This window comes from Eretmochelys imbricata, chromosome 26 (genome assembly GCF_965152235.1).
Source record: "Eretmochelys imbricata isolate rEreImb1 chromosome 26, rEreImb1.hap1, whole genome shotgun sequence".
Taxonomy (NCBI): Eukaryota; Metazoa; Chordata; order Testudines; family Cheloniidae; genus Eretmochelys; species Eretmochelys imbricata.
In genome coordinates this window covers 8136031-8160971 of record NC_135597.1, presented here as the reverse complement: position 1 = coordinate 8160971, position 24941 = coordinate 8136031, and the positions used below count along the sequence as shown (strand labels likewise).

Here is a 24941-nt window from a genome sequence, read left to right as displayed (position 1 = left end):
CCCTTACTCACGTGCCTCTTAGGAGAGAGTGGTTGATTCAGTCTCCATGGACCACTCAATCCTTGGCTTCCCCACTGAGATGACAGAACGGAGCGCCAGCGGGATGGGTTTGTTTTGGCAATTCTTGTTGGCTAGGACTCCATCCCCTCGGGCTCCCTTCAGCTGTGACAAGCATGTTCCAAGACATGTCTAGCACGGGGCAGATCCTCAGCTGCTGTAAATCAGTCTTGATGTCAACAGAGCTATGCCAATCTATGCTAGCTGAGGGCTGCCCTCCCCACCCCCGTGTACACTCATACAACACTGATCACCTCAGGACGCAGACACACCTAGTGGAACCACAACATTTTGTCTTTATTAGGCGTTCCCATGGTAATATAACACAGTTTGTAAGGAATAAAACACAAGACTTTGGGGTGGGGTTTACCATTGTGACAATGGTCAAATATCAGTACTTTTTGTCTACACACATGATCATCTTTAGCACTTACAGCTCCTCCTCTCATAGTTCACAATCACAAATCCAAGGGTTAAAATCCAGCTAGTATTAAATCCTACATTGTTTATTTTTAGAGCTTCAAGTCACTGCGGTTAATAGTCAGTCTCATTTTTTTCTTTAAGCATTTACATATGACATCCATTAAACAGACACAAAGCAAATGAGCTCCCACAGAAAAACATGCTTACGTAGCCTGCAAAAATCTTTTTTTCCCCCCTTGTAATGAATGAACAAAACTACCTGAAAAGTCAGTGGGTGAAGGGAAAAAAAACAAACAAGGAAGACTCAAGTGAATACTGAAGAGCTGCGAATGTTTCGTAGAACTGAAACGACTGTTTTTTTTTTTTTCTCCCTAACTTGTTCCAATTTATTTTAAAGCACAGGTGGAAAAAACAGCTGCAATATATATTAGGTTTTACTGATTACTTTAACAAAAGTGCAATCTCTGTGAGGAAAAACGAAAGACCCAAGAGTTAAACCAAAATCAAACATGGCTGGACAAATAAACATACTGTCCTGTTTTTTTTTAAGGCTGATATTTTTGAAGGCGCCTGAAGGAGTTAGGTGTTGAGATCCAATGGGACTTAGGTACCTAAACTGCTTTAAGACCACTGGAAAATCCCAGCTTTGATACTTGACAAAAGCAGATTTGGTTTTTAGTTTTTAAAAGCCTGCATATATCTCTTTCCCTTAAGAACCTGTAAACATCATTTTAAGAGTTAAAACGTGGAAAATTAAAGTGAATGCACAAGCAAAAATACAAACAGAAGAAGCAGGTGACACCCCTGAATACCAGGGGACAAAAAAGACACGGTAGGTGAGGTAGTATCTTTTATTGGACCAAGATATTACCTCATCCACCTTGTCTCCCACATATCCTGGGACCACCAGGGCTCCACCAATGCTGCAGGGGACAAAAAGGAAGTGAAGATAAATGCTGTGACAATGGGTGAAAGATTACCCTCTGTGCAAAGAACCAGACCAAGGCCCCGAGCCCTCAAAATACAGCTTGAGAAGGACTTAAATGATGCATGTGAACCAACTGCCATCTGGATCTGAAATGAGGATCATCCATCGCTTGAGCTAAAAGATCAGCACCCAATTCCTCAAAGGCATCTAATGCTCACTGATTTACATGGGAATTAGGCACCTAAATTCCTTTGAGGATCTGGGCCTTAGCTCACAGGCACTAAGCAATCTCTATATGGGATTTAGCTAGTATGTAAGGACAAAGAACTACCACTGACCCTAAATTAGGGTGGGTTAAATAAAGGCCTTTTCCTGGGTGTTTCCGGTAGGATGAATTTTGCCCTTGTGCAATGATCTATTATATAACAATGTCATAAATCATTGGCAAAATCCTCAGCTGATGTAAATCAGCATAGCTACCACCAAGTTGCCATTTACACCAGCTGTGGCTCTGGCCCTGTAATTGGAATGGCCCTTAGTAAGACCTTTCTTGTCTGCTTTCACGAGGGGTCTTTACACGATACTAACAAAGTTTCTTTCTATCTTAAATGATGGCTCTTGTGAGGGCTACTCTTCTTCTGATCATCAAAGTGGGGGGCTGCGATTGAATTTAACATACTGCCAAATGAACCTAGTTTATTGACTAAAACCTCAGCTTCTGGAGTTTCACCTCCACAAATGAAAAGCCTGTTGAGGAAATGTTTTCATGAGACTTTGTTCCAGATCCTCAGCTGGTGTCAATTAAGTCTTAGCTTAGCTTCAATGGAGCTAGGCTGATTGACACCTGCTGAGGACCTGAGACTTTTTGAGGGAGATCATAGCTTCGCTTTGAGGCCTAGAAGCATCCATGAACTAACACAAGTATCAAGTGCTTGCTGAAATGATGCTATGAGCTCCTACTACCAAATGATTGTGGTGACGGTCAGAAACTATGACACGAATGGGGGAGGGAGGTCCACTCCTGAGATGAGACTGTGCAAACACAATGGTACAAAACATTTTAAAAAGTACTCCATTTTTAAAATTTCCTCAATGATCTAATTTGCAGAAAAATCCAGAAGGAAAAACAGCAAAACCTCAGCCCAACTGCGTAAGATGCATCTTGTCAATTTCTAACACCGGCTTCCTATTTGTACTAAGATACCCGGTGAGATCACAGAATGATTGTGAGGGGGGAGAATGTTGATATAAGTTTAGACTTGTGTTCCTCTGCCCTCATTTAGCGGTGCTGTTGCAGGTCAGGACCCTAAGGAATATCCAGTTTAAAAACCCTTTGAATGACTGCTGTGTTGGGCATCTCAATTTTTATTTTTTAAAAAAGGCAGCTCCCGGGAAATTCACTTTATCCTTCCTTTGTCAAGAGATGTTTAATGGGAGCAGAGGCCTCATCTCAAACACCCTCTTTAAACTGATTTTTTGCATGTCCAGCGTATCAAACAGGGGTTGTTTCTGTAAATGTGATGGGATTGGGGGATGGGGAGGGGGGAATTGAGTGGGATCGGTGACGATGAGGAAGATGGATTGAGGGGGACTGAAGTGGCGCCATAGCACACTGGTTGCCCGCAGTAACCGTCACAGGCTCTAAAAGAATCGAAAGGGCCTCCAGGTACCCTGCCCCCTCCCCTGGTCCGCTAGGCGGCCTCAGAGAGGTTAGTTCCTTAACCCAAGCTGGTGATGTTGGCACGTCCACCAGGTGGCGCCACTATGCGCTGAGTAGTGCGGCGGGGGATATTGTCATCGATCTGCGCACCTGGAAGGAGACAGAGAAGAGGCCATGTCAGTGCAGTGCTGGAGTTGCGTAGCTTTCAACGCAGTAACATAGACCCGTGACATTGCCGGCTGTCTGTGGGCTGCATTTAGCCCGTGGGTCTAAAAGGATGCAGCTCCACTGGAATTGATAATAGCCTCTTTGGCCAGGTTGAATTAAGCCCTATGACCCAGTTCCTCAGAAAGATATGTAGGCACCTGATTTCCACGGAAATCAATTGATTTCCAGCCTTGGGGAATCACGAAACAGGCAGCTGTTCTGCAAGGTGGGGAATCATTAGGTCCTGAATTGCTCTAATCCAAACCCACAGAGACCAGCACTGGAGAGTACAGCACGTTCTCTAGTGGAGTGAGTCCTAGTCTTCTCTGCTGAGGCCACCCCATTAATTAAGATGTTGGGTCCTGAGACGTGGATTAGATTGAGAGCTCGAGGTAGGTTGGTGGCCACTGGCTATCCATGCTAATGGTTTTGCGGGGGAGTGAGCAGAATGTTGAACTGCCAACCTAGAAGAGAGGTTCTCTATCCCCATGCCACAACGAGGGAGCACTATCTGGCCCACAGCGAAGCCCACAAGAGCTTTAACCTCAGCTCACTTGTTCTTGCTGCATCAGGTGCTCAGTGGAAGGGCTCTAAATTGGCTGCTTGGGATATAAAGGGGGAGAGACTGCTGAGCAGGAAGTGAAGGCTCTGTGCCCAGAGAATGGGGCTGGACATCGGACTGACCCCTGGGTTGCAGAACAGCAATACTAAAAACAGACAAGACTGTGCTACTGTTTCAGTGGAAGCTCTGAGCAGCAGCAGCGGCCCTGGAGCTGCCTGCAGATTCAGGGAAGGGGCACCGCATCGGTTCACGCTGTTTTGTGATGGTTCTTTGTGATCACAAGGGGCTAGGTTAGACTGTGCAGAAGCAGAGGGCACTGGGAAAGCTTTCAAGTGGCAGGCTGGTGAGTGGAGAAATTTGTTAGTCTTTTCCCCTTCTTCCCCCCTCCCAATGCTAACTTGGTTTAATTGCCGATTAGAAGCATCATCTTGGGAGGAAACTCCCTCTCCTAGCTTTCCCTGTTCTGTAGCTTCTGCCGAGGCATGCTGCTGGCTTACTAGCCCTTTATCAAACACTTGGTCCACCCACTCCTCCCAGCTAAATTAACTTAGTGGGAGACCTTGCCATATTTGTTGTGGAAGGAGGGATCTCATTAAATCATCCTTCTGATCCTCAACCAATTGCTTCAGCACAAAATGAGAGAGATGTGTAACACTTGCCTATGCTGAGAACCTCCAGCCACAAGTGAGTTTCACTAGAACCATGTGGAAGTACTGAAATAACTTTTAATGCTTGCTTTCAAGTCCACTAAAAGCACTGCAAGTCTCTCTGAGATGCCTCTCACTAAATAAAACTAATGCGTTCCTCTAAACTGCAGGCAGCCCACCCTGGTTTTGGTGAGGTGATTGCTTTGCTTCAGGGAGCAGAACCAAAGTAGCCGCACACTGCTCCACCGGCCAACATGAACTTCCCAGCTGTCTCATCAGAACTGCCCTCCTGGTTTCCATAACTACATCTTCAAGTTCAAACCCATCCTATTCTTTCATTGAGTTGTTCCAGCTTCCACCCTGTAATTCTGGCCTTCTAAGTAGATACTCTGATTTTGGCCTTCTCTGACCTGGACACCCACCCCACCCCCAAAATTAAAACTTTCTTTATTCCCTCGCTTTTGTCAGAAAATTTTGGATTTTCATTGAATTTTTTTTTCTTTTTTTACAAATCCAAAAAAGTTGAATAAGTTTTGGCTTTAATCAAAAATCTTCCATGCAGAGAAAGTGAATTTTCTGATCAGCTCTCAATTTAGCAGTAAGGCAGCCTTACCCCTCGTCTCTGGATCTATTATCTCCCAGACACTGAGTCACTGTCTCTTCATACTTCATCATTAAACCCTCTCTTCCCAATTCAGGACAAATCTTCTCTCTGCAGTATCCTGTGATGGTACACAAAACTGCCCATGCCCTGCAAAACTGCCCCGCTCTGCACTATATGGGCCAGATCCCACATACCTGGTGTACTCCAGCCTGGCTCCATAAAATCTGGCCCTGAATGTCAATCTTTGGGCCACTCAAGATCCATAAAGGAAGCTTGTGTAATTGTCTCCCATTCTGGCCAAGCTAATCGTGGCTGAAAAAACTCAGCCATAGACATTGCAAGATAAAAAGTGAAAAATACAAAGTGCCAGATCCTCAATTGGCAAAAGTCTACAATGGTGCTACCTAACTTGTATCCCAGCTTGGGGCCCTGCCCTTTGAAGTGGATGGAGATATAGATTCCTTTGCTTTGGCACTGAAATAAATCAGAATTCTAGCAGGGCTTCTATCCAGATTTTTCCTTCTGCTGTGAAATGAATCTCACTGCTGTTAACCCTCCCCGTCCCCGCCTCCTCTTGTTATTGCAACCGAACCCACGCCCCCACAAGAAAACAACCAAGATTTCAACGTAATAATTTAGCCATACATAAGTATGTACCAGACAAGCTAAATCCAGACTGGTGCAGGTTCCTGACAGGTGGGGCCTGCTGTTTGGCTGGAGACGTCTTAGCCGAGGATGCTGGTGTGACAGTCTTCGGTGTCACAGATACTTCGCAGACGGGCCCATCATACAGGCCCCGGGGGACGCCCCGCAGCTCAGCCAGCTGGAGAAAACACAAGCAATGAGCCTTCAAACAGCAAAGCTAAAGGCGGCATTAGGAAGAGACATGAACTGGGTCCAGATGTCACCAAGTCAGAGATGTTTGATTCAAGGTTCAGTTTTTGCACTAGAATTTAAAAGTCACATCTCTGCATGGTGCTGATGCTGATTGTGAACTATGGCTATTCAACTGCACAAGTGAAAGGGAGACCAGCCTTTGCCCCTTTGGCTGCAATAATTTATTTTGCACTGAATGTAATTTCACAAACTGTGAGAGAAGGTCAACCAGGCCTGGACAGGAAATCAATTTTTCTGGTGACCCAAGTATCCCAAAATCATGGGATTCCACATTAATCCTCCTGGGCCTCCAGTAGTATAAATCCATTGGCTTCAAAGCATTGCAAATCCATTTTTTCCCCATCAACATTTCAAAACACATTCACAAGGAGTCTCGCTTGCAATGAATACTTTGACAAAGTATAATCCCAAGCAAACTCCTCTGATTCTATCCAGCAGAGGGCAGTGTTGCAGATACATCAGTACAGCATGGAATATTTCCCTTAAAGATTTTGACAAGTTAACCAAAACATATAATTACGCGACTGTTCCATTTTGAAAGGCTCTAGGGACCAGATCCTCAGCTGTTGTAAATCTGTATAGCTATGCTGACTTCAGTACAGCTATGCTGACTTCTACTAGCTGAGGATCTCTCTAATTGCTTCTGTTTTGGCTTCGTATATCCTTTGAAAACCAATTTTTGCCTCAGCCTAAATTCACTATTTTTCAAAAGTAGAAACCCTCTCACTACATTTGTTTCAATTCAGAATAGAGTGTCTGGCTGGAAGGGACCTTGAGAAGTCGTCATGTCCAGCCCCTTGCACCGAGGGAGGACCAAGTAAACCTAGACCATCCCTGACAGGTGTTTTATCCAGCCTGTTCTCAAAAACCTCTAATGACCAGGATTCCACAACCTCCTTTGTCAGCCTATTCTAGAGCTTCGCCTTCTTTTCTCAAGACTAATTATGCAATTTGTAACCTTTCCCCATAGGTCAGGTTTTCTAAACCTTATATCATTTTTGTTGCTCTCCAATTTGTCCATCTTTCCTAAAACGTGGCGCCCAGAACTGGACTCGGTACTCCAGCTGAGCAGAGTGGGACAATTACCAACCGTATCTTACATACAACATTTCTGTTAATACTCCCCAAATTTTTAGCCTTTTTTTCCCCCAACCATCACATTGACTCATTCAATTTGTGATCCACTTTAACCCCCATTCCTCTTCAGCAGAACTATTGCCCAGCAGTTACTCTTCATGTTGTAATTGTGCATGAGATTTTTCCTTCCTAAGTGCAAAACGTACTAAATTAAATCTTCCAAAACTTTTGAATTTAAACCAACAATGCTGCAAACCAAATCGCAAGAGAATCAAACTATTTGCCTGAAACGAGCGTGACTAGCCTAGTTTCATTGTTTGAAGATCGATAAAATGCAAAGAGAACAAAGTCAACAACATAATTAGTTTTATTTTAAAGTGTAAATTTATCTGGATGATAGTGTTTAAGTTGACTATTTTCTTTTCCTATTGTGACAGGATGCTAGTACCTTGCAGAGTCATTTTGTTGACTCACCCTGCGCACCAGACCAAATCATTCTTACTAGTTCTTCTTACTCCTGTCTGTCTGTCTGTCTGACAGAGGGAATTTAGGAGCAGAGACAAAGATTCTGCAGGGATAGCCAAGCTCAGACTTAGGTTACAAAGTTACTTTAGAAAATAAAAGCCAACTCAGGGAAGAAAGTAAATTTGGACAATACCCACTGTTTTCTCTATGGAAGAAGTGGGGTGGGGATGTCACCTGTTCACCAGCTCCGTAACGTAGAAGCTTCATGAGCTAACTAGCATTCATGGACATACTCACCCTGCTCCTTGCTTTGATGCGCTTATAAACAAAGTCAGGGAATGGCTTCCTGGGGATGTATCGTCCAGAGCCCTCAGTTGCATGGAGGTTCCCATCCTCCAGCACAATCTTTCCCTGGCTGATAACCACCAATGGAGACCCACGGCATTCCATGCCTTCAAAGATATTGTACTCCAGAGACTAGAACAAAAAGAAGACATCAGGACCAAGTGTTCATCCCAATGCAAGATGCCATGTCTTAAGCTACCGCCGAGTAACAATTCCCTCCCACCCCCCACCCCCTGTTTTTTGTTTTTTTTTTTAAATAACAATCCACACTGATTCCCAAATTTTAGAGTTCAGGTGAGAGAGAGGTGACAATGTCGATGCACTCACCGCCAATATATGCGGTGACATAAAAGCAATAGTAACTAATGTCTTTACGCAGGCAGAACTCCCAATGGGGCACAAATTAGAATGATGAACAAATGCCAACAAGTTCAAATTTGGATGCACTATAGTTTAACACCTCTTAGGCTTGGAACCTCACAGGGCCTAGTCCATGGCTGACAAAGGGATTTAGGGGCTTGATCCAAAGCCCATGGAAGTCCTTCACTGTTGGGCCTGATTTTCAGAGGTGCTGAGTACCAGCCCTTCCTACTGACCCCCCCATCGTGGAACAGAAGGACTGTCACATGGTTACAGCCCTTGACAGGGACTCTGAAGGGTTCCATTCTCAGTTCTGCCACAGACTTCTGTCACCTGGACAAGTCACTTTAATCCCTCTTTTTGCCTCCATTCCCCCTCTGTAAGATGGGAAGGGTAAGTAGCGTTGCTTGTAAAAATTCAATTTAAAAATGCCAGGATCACGTTTTTCCTTACAAATTTTTCCTGTTTCATTTTGACCCACTCTTAGGAAGTTTGGTTTTTGCCCCCCTCCCGCCCTTTACTTATGTTGGTTTAGATTGTAAGCTCTTACTGTGTTTTGAGCAGTGCCTAGCACAACGCAGCCCTGATCTCGTCGGGGGCCTTGAGGTACCACGCTGATATAGATTAAGGCCTACATTTTAAAATAGTCATTCAGACACTTTTTTTAAAAACCAGATCCTGCCTGATTTAGCCCAGGATAGACCTTCCTACGCTACCTATAGAAATTCCTGCTATCTTCCCAGGTTTTTTTTTTAAAAAACTTACTTGGATATCATTAAATAGTATAAAGCCCTGAGGGATTAGCCTAATAATAAACAATATTTAGTAAATCAGTCCCTCTGACATACTCCTGCTATATCAAACCCGAACAAGCTTTTATTCTAAGTACATGTGAATAAAAGACAAAGATCATGTAAGAGAGAAGTAAGTAACACCCTGCTTTATGCTCAGAGTATTGTATGCATTATTATTAATCAGATTTGTATTCTATTATTGCCAATCCATCCTGTACCAGACCCTCTGAGACCCCCTGCTGGAGACCTCATGGCCCTGCCGCACCCCGTCCCAAAAAAGGGCAGTGGAGATGGTCCTCCAAGCTGCCTAGAGTGGCTGTGTGGGACACAACCAATCAGGGCCCAGCAGCCTAGTATAAGAAGAGCTGCAGGGCCAGAGGGAGTTCAGTTCCTTGCTGGAGCTGTAGGCATGTGGATGGCTGATGGAGCTACAGAACCCTGGACAGGGCAATGCTGCCAGAAGCCAGGGAGAAGAAGGAGCCCTGAGCTGGTTGCTGGGACTCCATTAGGACAAGGCCCTGAAGTAAGGGTGAAGATGGCACGGGGCCACAGGGAGGTGGCCCAGGGCATTAGAGAAGCCATGTGACATAGTTAAAGGGACACAGCGAACAGCTGCAATCTACAGGGTCCCTGGGCTGGGACCTGGAGTAGTGGGCAGGCCTGGGTCCATTAGCCAGTGGGGGGAAGTGGCCTGGACACTGAGGCACCCCAAAGGGGGAACTGAATTGTCGTGGCCCAGCTGGAGAGCTGAAGCCAGAAAGCCCCAAAGAGGGTGCAGACGTTGTCTCCAGGGAGGGAGCCCTAGGGCAGAGCAAGGACAATCCAAGTGTGTGCAGGCATGCGCACTTGGCCAAGCGGGCACTCACGAGAGGGGAGTGCACCCCATTACTGGTCCCAACTGAGACCAGAGCCCTATTGTTTTAGTTGAGATGCGTATCCTTGAAGCACACCTTCTGCGTAAGGTGAACAGGCTGTGAGAATTTGCTCCCCAGGAGGAGGGCACTGATATCGCTTTTTCCTAGTGTACTGTTTTGTCTTCAGGCAATAAAATGGCTAAGTTCAGTTATTTGATGTTTTGAGAATGAACCATGAGTGTAGTCAAACAATTGGAAACACCTCTGAGTCACTAATACATAGAGCAGAAGTATACAGATACTGCTCAGTGATGGTTAAAAAAATATATTATATATATATAAAATATATATAAATATATATATAATCCTAATTAGATTAAAGATAAATTTTGAGCTTTACAAAATGGTGTTCGTGTCAACATTTTGGTTGAGTTAGGGACGAGGGCGATCTTCTTTTACTCTAATAGGATTGCTCACTCTCAATTAACGGGATTTGAAATATTTGACTCGGGAGTGGCAACGGGAGGAAACAGGAATTCCAGGAGAATCACTGGAAAATGCTCCACCCCTTAACTGTACTGGCAGGAAGGGGTCTACTAACACGTTGTTTGGGAACAGGTATTCTTGTGATCATCTCGGCGGGGGGAATAGCAACTTGATCCAAGTCACTTTTGTGGAGTTCATGATGGAGTCTGCGCTTTCAGTGTGTTATAACTATGGGTGGGTTTGACTGCAGCTTTACCATTCGAATGGAGGGTAAAGCAAATGGGATCCAGTCTGAAAAAAGGCTGTGGCTGCCCAGAAGAGAGCTAGGATAAAAGCACAGGAATTAGGTTCGTTCCAAATACAACAGGTTCCCTCTCAAGCTTTAATGTTTCCTTGCCCGAGAGGGGCACAGCTGTGATTTCCTGAGAAATGCGGTGTTGCTCTAACATGTAAAAATAACAGAATAAGCTGGTGCCCCATAATTACTAGCTCTGCTTCTGCAGCAATTAATAGCTTCTCCTGAGTTTCAAACCAGCTTTGGTTGAATCTTTAGTAAAATGTTGTTCCTTTAAAATAAGGGATACTAATAATTCTGCACTTGTATCACTTTTGCCTCCATCGCCAAGTACATAAGAGGTCCTACGGATGCAAAATAACTAACAGATGCTATGCAGGGCAAGGCCCTGACCTGGAAAGCTTAATCTTCTGTCAAGATGCCACTGGGAGGGGCAAGATAAACAGAAGAGCATTACAATCATGTATGAGACACAGCAGTCACAGTTCACGGGGGCCAAAAGTCTATACAGCATGTAGTACAGTGGGAATGGGCTGGGGCTTCCAGTTGTTACTGTGACCCAAATAAGGGATGACAAAACCATCTAAAAAGTCTCCCTACAACCTCATCCTCTTTTCCCCCACCCCTCCATCTTTTTATAACCAAGTGTGGAAGCCTTTAAGGCAAGGGCCACCTCTTTACTTCATGTTTACACAGCACCTAGCATGATGGGGATTTGATCCCCCAACTGCAGCCTCTAAGTGGTATTGTAATATAAAAAATATTAATGCCTCCTGGGAGACTGTTGAGGCTATCAACATGCCATTTAGAAATGAACGTCTACTTAGGTACAAGCAGTACATAATCTGGACAGTGACAGGATCTCTGGATGGGTAGATACCTGCATGAAAATTAGATGTTTGTTGCTTATGAGTTAGTGGTTTGTGCTGTTTGTCTTCAGTTGAAGTCTCTTCTTTCTTGGGGTTTTAAAAGGTAGCTTTTGAGAGGTAATGGACTAGCAGCCTGAGAGAATGAAGCCCAGATTATCAAAGGTACGTAGGCACCTATCTCCCATGGATTTCAATGGAAGTTAGACCTAATTACCTCTAAGGAGGTGGGCCTGAGGTCTTCCATCTGCAGAGCTGATAGGGCAGTCTCACAAACATGCTTTAACCTGATATTGAGAGGCCATCTTTGGGAAGCATGAGGGTCACTCACTGGGCCCTTGACTGCCGACAAAGCCAGAAATTCACACACGCACACTAGTAAGTAAGGTGAGTAAGTCCTGTTGAAAAATCAAGGGGACTTGTGCTCCTAAATCAGTAAGTCTTCTGAAACTCTCTCCAGGGTGGGTCTGATTCTCCTCTGCTCTATTCTGGCTGTATACTACCCGAGCTCTCATGGCACTGGCTAATTGGAAGGAGTTAATCCTGATTACACTGCTGTAAATCCATGGAAAATCAGGCCCTGTATGTTTTGTGATATAGCCCCATGCCTTTTGGGAACCCACCATACTTGCATCATATAGACAAAAAGAAGCCATCGGGTGGCAAGAATTTTCAGATGCTACCAGCCAAAGCAGGACTTGATCCAGCCCCTAATCATCTATTGAGCCACTCAGTCCTTGTAAACTGTGTTTTATATAGGCTCTTTCATCCATCATAACAAAGCTATTAGCCCAGTTACCAAGTTAGACCGTGTTAAGGAATACAAAAGCAAGCCAAACTTTTTTTTTTTTTTTTCCCAAAGCCTTTGTTAATGTACCCAGGGATCCAATCTCTGGAGGAAAATTTTGCTTCTCAGCAGTGGAGTGAATAAAGCCATTCATGGAAAAAGCACAAGGAGGTTTTTCCAAGGAAACACTCCCTAAGTTTTTAGCCAGCAGCTAAACCAGTGGTAAACAGACCCACACAGTGGTTGTTCTCTCTCCTGTCCTCCTGCAGGGCCATGGGGAACTTCAGCTGGCCCTGCCTGCTGATACTGGTCCATACTCTCTCATTTAGAATATGAGACCTACTTAGTCAACTGCTGGAGCGCAGGCTTAAGGAGCTGGACTCTCAGCTGCTGTAAATTAATATAGCGCCAGGAGAGCGCAATTGATTTATTCCAGCTGACAATCTGGCCCATAGACTTTCAGGCCAGAAGGAACTACTCTCATTCAGCTCGTCTAACCCTTTGAATCGCACAAGGCACAGAAATCCCGCAGCCAGCGTGAAAGCTCCTGGTTAAACTAGGCTGTGTTTTTAACTGAGAGGAGTTCAGTCTGCAAAATCTGAATCTGTCATTCAAACTCTGCAAAGTTCAAGAGTACGCTTGGATCCAGATGTCTGATTCTGCCCACTGTAATGACTAGGAAGCCACTGGCAAAACTTAAGTCTCAAAAACCAGTTCATAACTGTGCTCATCTTAGGTTTAACTGAACACCCCTCCACCCCCATCCGCAAAAGAGACATTCCACCATTTATTAGCTGAAAAATGACCCCCAGAATGCAGACCGTCCTAAGTGTGAAACCACTGCTCCTAGTCCTATGTTTGTGGGCCAGCGAACACTTATTTGCTCCTTCACGCTACGGGTCCTGCTGTGGCAGTGTGCACATGGGGTGCATGGTCTCAGGGGGACACTACACGACAGTCATTGTAACGGTGGGTGTAAGTGTGAAGGATGTGGCTTTATGGCAGATTTTTCACCTTCCCCTGGAGTGCCAAGGAGGGATCATGCATCAGAATCAGGTGTGCATCAAACACTCTCAATCCCCTTGGATCAGAGGGAGCTGTTGGGCACATTACGGAGAAAACCAGACCAGACCAGAATTCTCACTATGCATAGTGCTCGGCTACAGAGGCCTGGTCTACACTTTAAAAATTAGCACAACCTGGCTTTGTTACCCAGGGAGGTGAGTATTTTCACACCCGGAGCACTGTAGTTAGGTCAACCCCTTGTGTAGCTGCGACTACGTCAGTGGAAGAATTCTTCTATCGACCTAGCTGTGGGAAGCCTCTGTACTACTGTACTACGGCCGGCCAGCTGTAGCGTGGTGCAGAAGGGAGAGCAGGCAGGGCTCAGCTGCAAAAGGTACTCACTATGTTATGAGTCTTGGCCGAGATTGTTTTGATACAGTCAGGATCCCAGATGACAAGGTCAGCGTCAGAGCCCACGGCGATGCGGCCCTTCCGTGGGTACAGGTTGAAGATCTTAGCAGCGTTGGTGCTGGTTACAGCCACAAACTGGTTCTCATCCATTTTACCAGTCACCTGGTGAAGGAGCAAAGACATGACTGCATTAGCAAAGCACAAACCTGTACTAACAGCATCTCCGGCCAAAAGCAGATTCCTGAGGGCCTTGTGCTAGGCAGAGATTTGTTACCATCAGATGGAGGAGGTGGCTGGCTTTGTACAGACAACATTACTTATTAATTGTAACAACCAAGCTCTGTTAATATCTTTCCTTCAAAGATCTAAAAGCACCATAATACCTCGTTCTTATTAGCAGTAGATCTCAACACATTTCTTTTCTAAAAACAAAAACAAAGAAGGTCACTGCTATTATCCCCATTTTCCAGATGGGAAAACTCAGGCACAGGGCAGGCAAGTGGCCTGCCTAAGGTTACTCAATGAATCAGTGGCAGAGCACCCTTGTCTCCCAAGTCCCAATCCAGTGCACTATTCACTAGAACACACTGCCTCCCTACAGCAGTGCAAATCTTAATCAAGCAGCACCCAACCTGCCTGTGGGATCAGTTTATTAGACAGTTTACAGAGGAGGAATCTGAGTCAACACAGAGAGAATAGAGGTGGAAAGAATTACATTTCCTCCGTGAGGGCTGGAGAACTTTGAGCCAGATTTTAGTCTCTGATTCAGCCCCTTGAGAAGGGATACCTAGGGCCCTACGTTCGACTCCTGTGCAGCCCTGGTATAGTGGCATTGTTGGGGCCGGGCCACAGGAGACATGCAAGGGACCAGAGGAAGAGTCACCAGCGTGCTCTACACTGGCAATTCTAGTCTACAAAGCAGCCTACAAGCAGCTATTAAGGGTGCTCTAACTCACACCAGCCCCCTATTGCAGCCCAGAGGTGGGAAGGAGCAAAGGTGGGCAGTCTACCTCTAGGCAGACAACGTTCACTAGATTCTGGTTTAAAGGTCACTTTCACTTTTTTTTTTTGGTTAGTGCCCTTTTTAGATGCTAAACAGGGGAATAAAAAAAGATGGGGGGGGGAGGCAAACAAAATGTAACCCAACCATGTAACCGAACTCCTCAACTAGAGAACGGATGGGAATCGGACCCCTGAGTGACCTACCACAGCCTTATCCCAGATGATGGACATTCTTTCTTCAGTCCCATTGGTTCCTTCAGGGATCAGGGTAAAGTTGTCCTTTCCAACAGCTTTCTGGGCAGTGTTGAAGGTGCAGTGGGCACTGCCAGTTACCTGCAGGTCTCCGCTGAAACCCAAATGGGGGGGGGGGGGAATTACTTTATTTTCACAGCAAATTAACAGCTCAAGTCCTCAGAGAGCCCTGGACCTCCTTCACCAGAGCTCAGCACTCTACCCCTTGAGCTCAAGATGGGGCTCGGTAACCGGAAGTTAGCTTTGGTGACCACCCACGAACAGAGTGTGCGTCCTGTGCTTAGGCAACATGCTCTGCGAACGCGCAGCCTCGTCTACTCACCAAGCCAGCAGGGAGTTGAGAAAATCAGGAGTGGTTGGGTCAGGGCTCAGCGGTGGGGAGGTGACAAAGGCTGCAGCCTTGACCCAGTTCTTACTCCAGTAATGCGATCCATCGGTCCCCAGGCTTGCTGTGATGGGCTCCCCATAGACCACGGTGCCTGTGGGGCAGAGACACACCAACAGGACAGCTGTAAGCGCCACAATGCCAGCAGAGCAACAGGCATCTCCACCCTCTCCGGGGGGGCGCCTGCCATCCTTCTCATTAAGGGAGAACAGGGAGATAACTTGCCCTGAAGGGACATTGGCCCGTAACTACAGCAGGATTTCTTACACCTTCCTCTGATGCAGCTGATTGTGGCCCCTGACAGAGGCAGGGGACTGGACTACATGGTCTGAAGCAGCATAGCAACTGCCCCACCCTATCGTGCTGCGAGACCCCAACCCAATCGATTTGTTACAACAAATTACATGATGCCAGGTGCTATAAATGCCCCAAAATTAAGGCTGGTGAAATCTGAACCAACACAAACTAGATGGTTTGGCCAAAAACTTTATCTGAAACAAAATTCTGCCCCTGCTACTCCCACCCCTTGTTTGCAGCATCTCCAGTATCCTGGAGTGTATTCAAATGTTAACATTTCATTGGTATGGACAAACGGCCGCACTCCTGCTAGTGGAAAAACACGATGTAAATAATCAGGTCAGCGCTGTGTATGAAATGCATATTTGCTGATGAGACTACAACCATACCATTCCCGTTTCCACAGCATCTCATGCTTGAGGGACCAGCTTAGATCACCGTCATTAGACAAGGCTGCCTGGTTGAGAGCTCCCTCAGAAGTACTCACCGCTTGCCATTACCTTACCTATGACCTAAATTTTTCACAAGCCACTGGTGATTTTGGGTGCCCCACTTGAGAAACCTTAATAATGATACCACCACCTACCTCTTATATAGAGCTTTTCATCAGGAACTCTCAAGGGTCAGTGTCATCATCCATTTTACAGATGGGGAAACTGAGGCACAAAACAGGGACGTGACTTGCCCAAGGTCACGCAACCGCCCAGTGACAGCAGAGATGGAAACAGAGTCCATGCCTCCTGCGTCTCAGTCCCCTGCTCTATCACTAGGCCTTTGGGTGACCAGACAGCAAGTGTGAAAAATCAGGACCGGGGTGGGGGGATAATAGGAGCCTATATAAGAAAAAGACCCAAAAATCAGGACATCTGGTCACCCTAGGCCTTATGGCCTCACAGAGGCCTGATTTTCAGAGTGTGGGTATTCCGCATTTTCTGAAACTCAGGTCCATTTATGGCATCTCGGGTCAGGCACCCAAAACTGTCAGTTACTTTTGAAAACATAGGCCTGTCAGTATTTGTGAGTTAACAGTGAAGGTCTTGTTCCTGAGGAGCATTCAGAGCAGCAAAAGTTGCCAGTTTATTAGATCCCTCATAATGGGACCGTACAAATAAGAGCTGGGGGGGTGGGGGGAGGGATCAGAGTGTCTGAAGGCCCATGACAGGATAAATCAGAAGGGATCGGATAAAAAATGTAGCAGAATGAAGATTTTGTTATATTTACAGTAACGCTGTCATAAACAGACTGGGGCCCATAGTGCAAGGTGCTGTACATACACACACAGAGAATCTCTTCCCAGAAGAGTTTAGAGTCTAAATAGAAAGGACAGACAAAGGGTAGGAGAAAGGAAGTATTATCCTCATTTTACAGAGGGGGAACTGAGGCACAAAGAAGATAGATGTTTTTCCCCAATGTCTGTGGCACAGCAAGGAAATGAAACCAGATCTCTTGAGTCACAGTCCAGTACTTTAACCACAAGACCTCTTTAGAGAAGTATTTTTAACCACAGGCGGGAACAGCCCATGTTTCAGGGCATGATGCTTTACGTGGGTGGGATACACGATCTGCATACAGAGCACATACTGGAGGCTGCAACTTCAGACGCCCTGACAGCTGCTAGTGGCTCTGAACTACTAACCAAATAAACCCCTCTGAGCTCTATCTATTGCACCCCTCACTGCAGCATCCGAGCACAGATCCTTATTGTGCTACTACTCATGTGCAAAGAAGGCATCTGGGGCTCTGTGGGTTTTCAGACACCAAGAATAGGCAAAAAGCGGGGCGAAGACCATCGAATCTGGCCACTTTCCTGTGACAGAGCACTGAAGGGTGCATCCTAGGAAACAGGCCTTGAATGTGGATCGTAATGGCTTGGCCTCCTACCCTATCACTGGGACTGTTTAAGAGACAACTCTCCAGCCGAAGAAGAGCCTGCCAGGGAGTACTTGCAGCAAACAGGGTCAGGGGTCATGAAACTGGAACAAGGCAAAGGGCACGCTGGATGTGAAAGGGAAGCCTGTTTATACCCAATACATTGGAGGAATTGTTCTCGCAAGCTATCTTTCATCTTGCAGGACTGCCAAGGACAGTGTCTGCAAGGAATATTCACCATGCAAATGCCATCATGTGCATCTGGCTTGACAAAGTTCCCCCCCATTAGGAAATCAATTACCTTTTGTTCATTCCTCTGGATGTTCTTCAGTGACTCACTCTCTACCCTCTCAGGATTGTGGGTGCCGGCTGTGTGGCTCTGTTGTGCAACTCTGCTTTGCATGCCATTTTTTTAAGCTTGTGTAAGGTATATAAAAAGTCACCTACTGGGGCAAATGCCATTTGCCCTGGAATTGTACATAAGCTACCACCAAAGAAAAAGAATGGCGTAGTAGTTAGGGCTCTCTCCTGCAAGATGAGACAGACCACTTCAATTGCCTGCATTACCCCAAACTTTCTGTGTGACCTTGGCCAAGTCACTTAGCCTCTCTGTGATTCAGTTCCCCAGCTGTAAAATGCGGATAATAATTTTTCTCTACCTCCTAAGGGTACTATGAAAAGACGGTGAAGCATTCTAAGATCTACTGAGAGCTAGCGAACAGGAGCAACAACCAGGGGAGTTTTGTGAGGAGCGACAACATGTTACCCTTGACGTGACTCTGAATGTTAGCTTATTTGTTGCGTGCTTGCTTGCCATGTGCCTGCTTGACGGAAGACTGTAGTGTTGTCTGTTGGTGGGGCTGGGTGCTAGGCAAGACTCAGAGCTTCCTAACAAGGCAGTCGCCATCCATCCATTAATCTCTAATGCCTTTCGGATCCCTTGACAAGGGGCCGCAGCTAACTCAGGGAAAACAGGGGCTTAAAAAGCCACCTCCTAAACCACCAGAGGAGCTAGTGAACAGGTGAGTTTTATGAGGAGGTTTAAAGAAGGAGTGGGAGAGCCAGATACACCTAAAAAACACTCTAAACTTAGGTCCATAAACACCACAACCCCCCGAAAAAGAACTAAAAGCCTGCAAGAGTAAAAATAATGCAGGCAGAAGTCTAGCAGCAGAGTGGGGACTATCCAGTTTATTGCACCGAACACAGCACATATGATTACCTGCCTGGTGGAAAGGTGGCATATGTCTGCGTTCAGTGCAAGCAACTCCAGGCCCTCAGAGACCGTGTACGGGCTCTTGAGAGCGGCAGAACTGGAGGAACTAATGGAGACAGAGAGGTACACAGACATGGACACATCAAAGTGGTCCTACCTCTGGGCTGCTGAGAAGGATGAAAGTCTCCAAGGAGAACATCAAGCTGGAGCAGAGGAAAAGGATCCCATAGTTGGGAGCCTCCCTCCAGATGATGTCATCATATCCTCTCTCACTGAGGATACCCCTCCACGGGAGGGGACCCCAGTTATTAGGAAGAGCCAGGTAATAGTAATGGGGGATTCGATCATTAGAAATAAAGATAGTTGGATTTGTTACAACCGGGAGAAATGCATGAACCGCCTGTCGGGTGCAAAGGTCGTGGACCTCTCGAGACATCGAGACAGACTTATGTGCAGTGCTGGGGAGGAGCCAGTGGTCGTGGTACATGTAGCTACACAGGGGCATGGGGAAAGATAGAAGACAGGTCCTGGAGGCCAATTTAGGCTCCCAGGTAAGAGATTAAAATCCAGGACCTCCATGGTAGCATTCTCTGAAACGTTTCCAGTTCCACATGCAAGGCCAGTTGAACAGGCAGAACTGCAGGGTATCAGTGCGTGGATGAGACTATGGTGTTTGGAGGAGGGATTTATGATTATTAGGAACTGGTGAACCTTTTGTGAAAGGAGGAGCCTGTACAGGAAGGATGGGCTCCAACTAAACCAAAATGGAACCAGGGTGCCGGCATGTAAAATTAAAAAGGTTGTAGAGGAGTTTTTAAACCCAGGGCGGGGGGAATGTCGACAGGGACAGAGGAGTACACGGTTCGGACAGACATCACTTAGGCAAGGATTTATTAAAGGGAATGCTCTATATCCTAGTAAACAGGAGAGGATAGAAGCTGATAAAGTACAGGTAGGAACTGAAGAGCAACAGTCAAATGAAAAAGAGTCCGATTCACTATTGACCAATTTTTTGAGTGCTTGTATTCCAGTGTTTGAAGATGGGTGAACTTGAGTGCCTGGTATTAAATGAGGATATTGATAGAACAGGCATCACAGAACCTTGGTGGAATGATGACAATCAATAGGGCCCAGTAATAACAGGGGACAAAATATATAGAAATGACAGAGGCTGGTGGGGCAGTGGTACTATATGTCAAAGAAAGCGTAGAGTCAAATACAGTAAAAATCTTAAATGAAGCAAACTGTATCACAGGATCTCTATGACTAGAAATTGCACGCTTGAACAATACGTCATTGGCACAGTATAGCAGTAGGAATATATTAGTGAACACCTGACCGGGACGGTGACAGTGACGATGAAATGCTCAGGGAGATTAGAGAGTTTACAGAAACGGAAAACCCAATATTAATGGGGAATTTCAACTCTGCCCATATCGACTGGGTGCATTGCCAGAAGTTGTGACCGGACGACAGAGGGTAGAACTCGATAAATTGCCCTGTTCTGGTCATTCCCTCTGAAGCATCCGGCACTGGCCACTGGTCCATCTAGATCAGGATACTGGTCTAGATGGACCACTGTTCTGGATGGTATGGGACATTAGTAACAGCCCCCAGAGCCTTTAATTTGTAGGTTGTTGGTTCAGTTCCAGGCCAGTTCCACAGCCACTGAAAGACTGTTTAATGGCCTGAGTGCAATGAATAGGCAGTTTTTATGGTCTATCAACCAGATTTAAAAACATGCTTTTGTCAGTCAGGCTAACCCATCAGCTAGAAAAACTTCACTGCTATCACACTGGGCACATATCTGGTGGTCCTCACCAGAGCGGAGGAAGATGCTAGAAGTGGTGCAGTTTTCTCTGTCATGTAATGTTTAAATGTTATCGGGCATCCAATCTGGAAGAACCTTAAAACCACAAAAAGGGCCCTAACTTGAAGAAACAGTCTAATTTTGACCGAAATTGGTAGAAAGCTTCTAAATACAACTGATCATGCAACCACAATATGATAATGCAAAATATTGGTCATTGTTTGTAGAGTGGACGGATTTGAGAAAAAGTCCAAAGACTCCTGCAGCAGCAGCTGATGTTAACGTGGTGTACGCCATGATGAAATACCTTCAAGATACGTTTCACTCTCTGGGCCAAAACTGGACCTAAGACGCATACGATGAAGGACTCTACTGCAAAGCACAGTTGATTAAATGGAGGAATCACAACGAATTTGACAATAATCTCCTTGAGGTGGAAGGCATGCATCATGCAAAGAATTTCATAGATCAAGCAGGAAAGTGAGTTTCAAGACACCCACATGGAAGCCAGCATCCACGATGCTTCAGTCATCAGCCATGCTTTAAGAGGAGAAGCATGTAAGTGCGGCGTTAGAATCCACAAACTTATGAGTGAGGCAACGAGTTGCTCAGCGATTCCATGAACAACGATGTTCTCCCAAAAGATGCAAAGACGTGCGTCTTAGAGAAAGCCTGAACATGAACTAAAGCATCTGAAGATGTGCAGAAGGCACACACAGGAACCAGAGTGGAAGCACAAAATGACCTGGCAGACTTCATGAACCATCATTCCACCAGCTCGTGGACACTTATGTTATCCGAGGAAAAAACTATTCAGATACATTTCTCTTCTGGAAAAACTATATAGGAGATTTCTCCCTTCTACCGATAGATTTCATAGCAGTAAAAAGAGACAATAACAAATTCATGGAGCTTGAGACATTTGCAGAAACAATTCCACTTGATGTCCAGTGTGGTCATATGAATTGGGCTAGATGGGATTGTGTAAAATGTAGCAGAAGCCAGACTTCTGGAGGAGGAGAAGCCAGATATGTATCATGCCCTGGCTGATAGTCAAGAAGCAGTATACTGGACTGCCAGACCCTTCAGAGGTGTCGGGTATGATATGGCCAAAGAGCAGTCTCTCAACAAGGACCATGGGAAGCATCAGCATCTTTGCACAAAAGGTAAGGCTCTGACCAGGGAATACCTGACTGCACATTTTATGGCAGCTTTAACAACTATGGCCAAATAAATGTGTGGAATGCAGCCTTCAGCAACAGAGCTCCACGAAGAAGCTGCCCCAAAGTGCACGGTTGCAAATGAAACTGCTGTCCGAGATATTATAAAAGCCGTGACTGAAAGAATGACAAATCCGTGTTGCACTGAACCTGGAAGAAGTCCAGACAACAGAGAGCTGCTTGCGAACGTTGCAACATCTTCTGTGGCCCCCACCTGAAACTGCACGAAGTTTGTGTGTGATAAAGAGAGAATGGCACACAAGGAATGAAGTAGCCTATAACCAGTAGGCTGAAAAGGGTTGAGGCAGGCCTCTTTGATCCCACAAAAAAGGCATAATCTCAAATCATTTGGTAACCTCAACAAAACAGATGAACAAAAGAAGAAACAGACAGCACAATCAATAACTATTGATAGTCAGCAAGCTGACAGGTATTGTCCAGTCCAGAGATGTTGATATCCAGGGTTTGATGAAGTATATCCTGGCACCTGTCCCACTTTCCCTCTTCAACTTGGATGGATCTCTAAGAACAACCCAAAAGAGCAACACATTGTCTGAGTGGAGAAAAATCTGTCAATGGTTGAGCTAGCCAACGTTAGCAATTATTGACCCCCTGATCCCTCTGCAGATGGCATGCCAACACTGCCAAGTGCAAAACTTTTGGCGAGCTGCTTGATCAGCTGCTAAACCTTATCCCTAGCCTAACATGGCAATTCACTGCTGCTGTTGGTGACAACTATGCAAATGAAGCCTCAGCCAAATCTGGTGAGCGAGCCTACGGGGGGGAATGTCCAAATGCAAGAAGTTTGAGACCCCATTGTGTTAACACCATTACCAAAGCAACGCTTGAAAAGCTCATCAAATTCAAAGAACAAATCTAACATTGCAAACTTCCTCTTCAGTGACTGGGTCGTGAAGTGTGAACAGAGTTGGCTGCCTGGTGCTGAAGTATACCTTGCTGGTGGGTTTCACGACCTCGCACGAGCAGTGAAAGTAGTGCCAGGCAACCATTCTGCAATACCAGAACTTGAGGCAGATCGCAAGGAAGCAGATTTGCGCATGGTTTTTGCATGTTGCTGATGAACACTTGGACTAAACAGGGTGCTAATGAGGAGCTTGGTCTCAGAGGTTGCATCTAGGCGCCCAAGACAGTGTTCTGTTCTTGGGGTAGATAAATTCTATTTCAAAACTGGAGTTGGCCCAAAGAGAGATTCATTCCCATGCACAGCGTAGTTAGGGTACGGGGAACGGACGTGTCTTATGTCACCATTCATGCTGTCAATGGATTTGACTCTACTTCAGCTTTCGGTAACATGGGAAAAAATTGGCTGAAGCTAGCAACGGAGCATCCGGAGAAGTGGGTGGAGAAGGAATTTAGAGCTCTTCTCTCCCTCCCCTCCCCCAGCCCTGGACAGCAGGAATGTGCAGGAAGGAACGCTCCAGAATGCCTCTCAAACCCCCATTTGGACACCCCAACCCTCAGTCTCAGGGCTCTGTGTCTATGGCGGGCATTGAGACTGCTTGATCTCAATTCCTCACTTGGTCTTGGGTGCGAAGGTGTGGCCTGTGCTGACGGTGTCTATTCTGCATTCCCCACCCTGTGCTTGTGGCATTCACAAAGCATGCCCCTTCTCAGCTCTCTTACCGTTAGAGATGCGTCTGTGATATGAACCAAGCACATCCACTCTCAGCAATCCCTCTCCTCTGGCCTCGGGGCTAATATGTCTGTGGCCTGCCCATTCTCAGCTCCCTTTCGGTCACAGTGCTCTTCGTCACGTCTCTCCCGCTGCATTGCGGACTGTTACACGCTCTCTGGCATTCCCCCACCATCACACCGGGGGTCACGGCCCACTCCTCGCGGGCTCATGCTGCCACGGCAGTTTTCCTTGCAGACGTCCCATGGCAGGACATTGGCCGGGCGGCCACTTGGTCCTTCATCCATACCTTTACAAACCATTATGTCCTCACCCATGCCGTGGTGGCAGATGCGGCTGTTGGCCATATCATCCTTCAGACTGTGACTTCTGGAGAGCCCTCGCACCCGCCTTCACGCTGAGTATTACTTGGTACTCTCCCAAGTCTGGAATCCACATAGGGACCAGCACTCAAAGAAGAGGAGAAGGTTATTTACTGTAACTGGAGGTTTCTTTGAGATGTGTGGTCCCCGTCTGGATCCCAATCCCCAATCCAATCCAATGCTCCATCCCCTCTGCTCCAGGCTCTCCTCCTGCCTGGTAAGAGGGAACTGGAGTGGTGTCCACCCCCATGGCCTCTTAAAGTCTTGGACACGCCACGCAGTGGACGCACGACACACGTGAGCGTCAACCAGCACCACTGTGAACAGTTGCGGCTCTGGCACCTGGCAAGAATGCGCACCCCACATTTGGAATCCGCACAGGGATCATCACTCAGAGAAGAACCTAGGAGCATTACTTTGAATTCATGGCATGGACTGAGCTGACCTCACCAGAGAGTTAATAAAGAACCAAAGAGTAGCTGAATCAAGTAGTCCTAGCTCAGTAGCAAGATTTGAAGGGAGGTAACTGCAGCTTTTTCAAAGTCAACAGTGGTATCTTTGGTGTCTCAGTGGTATCTTTACTATCCTGTGGTAAGAAGCTAGCGTCTAGATAACGTGTGCTACGAGTTCTTTCCCAAGAAGAACAGAACAAGTGAGCAACTGCCATCAACGATGGCCTCCTTCAGGCTGCACAATTAGGTGCAAATTATCAGCTATACATATGGACTCGTGCAACAGTTCAGTATCTTCAAGTGTCCCCTGTCAAAACCAGATGGGTGAGAAGATAGTACGGGACATCTTGTTCCTCAAAGACCGTCTGCCACCTGCACCAAAAGTCATCCTCACCTTTTTGGAAGCATAGCTGAGGAGATGCAAATGCCGCAGGGAAGATTTGATGGGATCCTATGCAGGCAACTGTGACAATGACGAGTGTAGAAACACAGTATGGAACACATCGGACACAGGTTGTGAGGGACAATAGAAAGATTTCAGCTATCTGACTATTTTTTTAAAGTAAATTATAGCTCAAAGTGGTGTGGCATTAAACATTTAGTAGCTCATAGTTAGTTACATGTAGGGATTACATCAGAGTACATGTTATTCACACAATATATTCATGCAGAACATTCTTCTGCTAAGAATC

The 24941-nt window shown here is 46.1% G+C and overlaps 1 protein-coding gene across 4 annotated transcripts in view; it reads right to left on the bottom strand.

The window, feature by feature from the left end:
• Positions 1–358: 358 nt before the first annotated feature.
• The window catches only part of DPYSL2 (dihydropyrimidinase like 2), a 95183-nt gene continuing 70600 nt past the window's right edge, over positions 359–24941 (bottom strand). For 3 of the 4 annotated variants that reach the window (XM_077805841.1, XM_077805843.1, XM_077805844.1), the window contains 6 exons: positions 15307–15463; positions 14937–15078; positions 13722–13892; positions 7825–8004; positions 5746–5911; positions 359–3218 (listed from right to left, as the gene is read on the bottom strand). In XM_077805841.1, the coding sequence (XP_077661967.1) occupies positions 3127–3218; positions 5746–5911; positions 7825–8004; positions 13722–13892; positions 14937–15078; positions 15307–15463 (908 nt within the window). In that variant the 3' untranslated portion in view covers positions 359–3126. Of the gene's footprint in view, positions 3219–5733; positions 5912–7824; positions 8005–13721; positions 13893–14936; positions 15079–15306; positions 15464–24941 lie in introns of all 4 variants that reach the window. The other variant, XM_077805842.1, reaches the window with a different exon arrangement.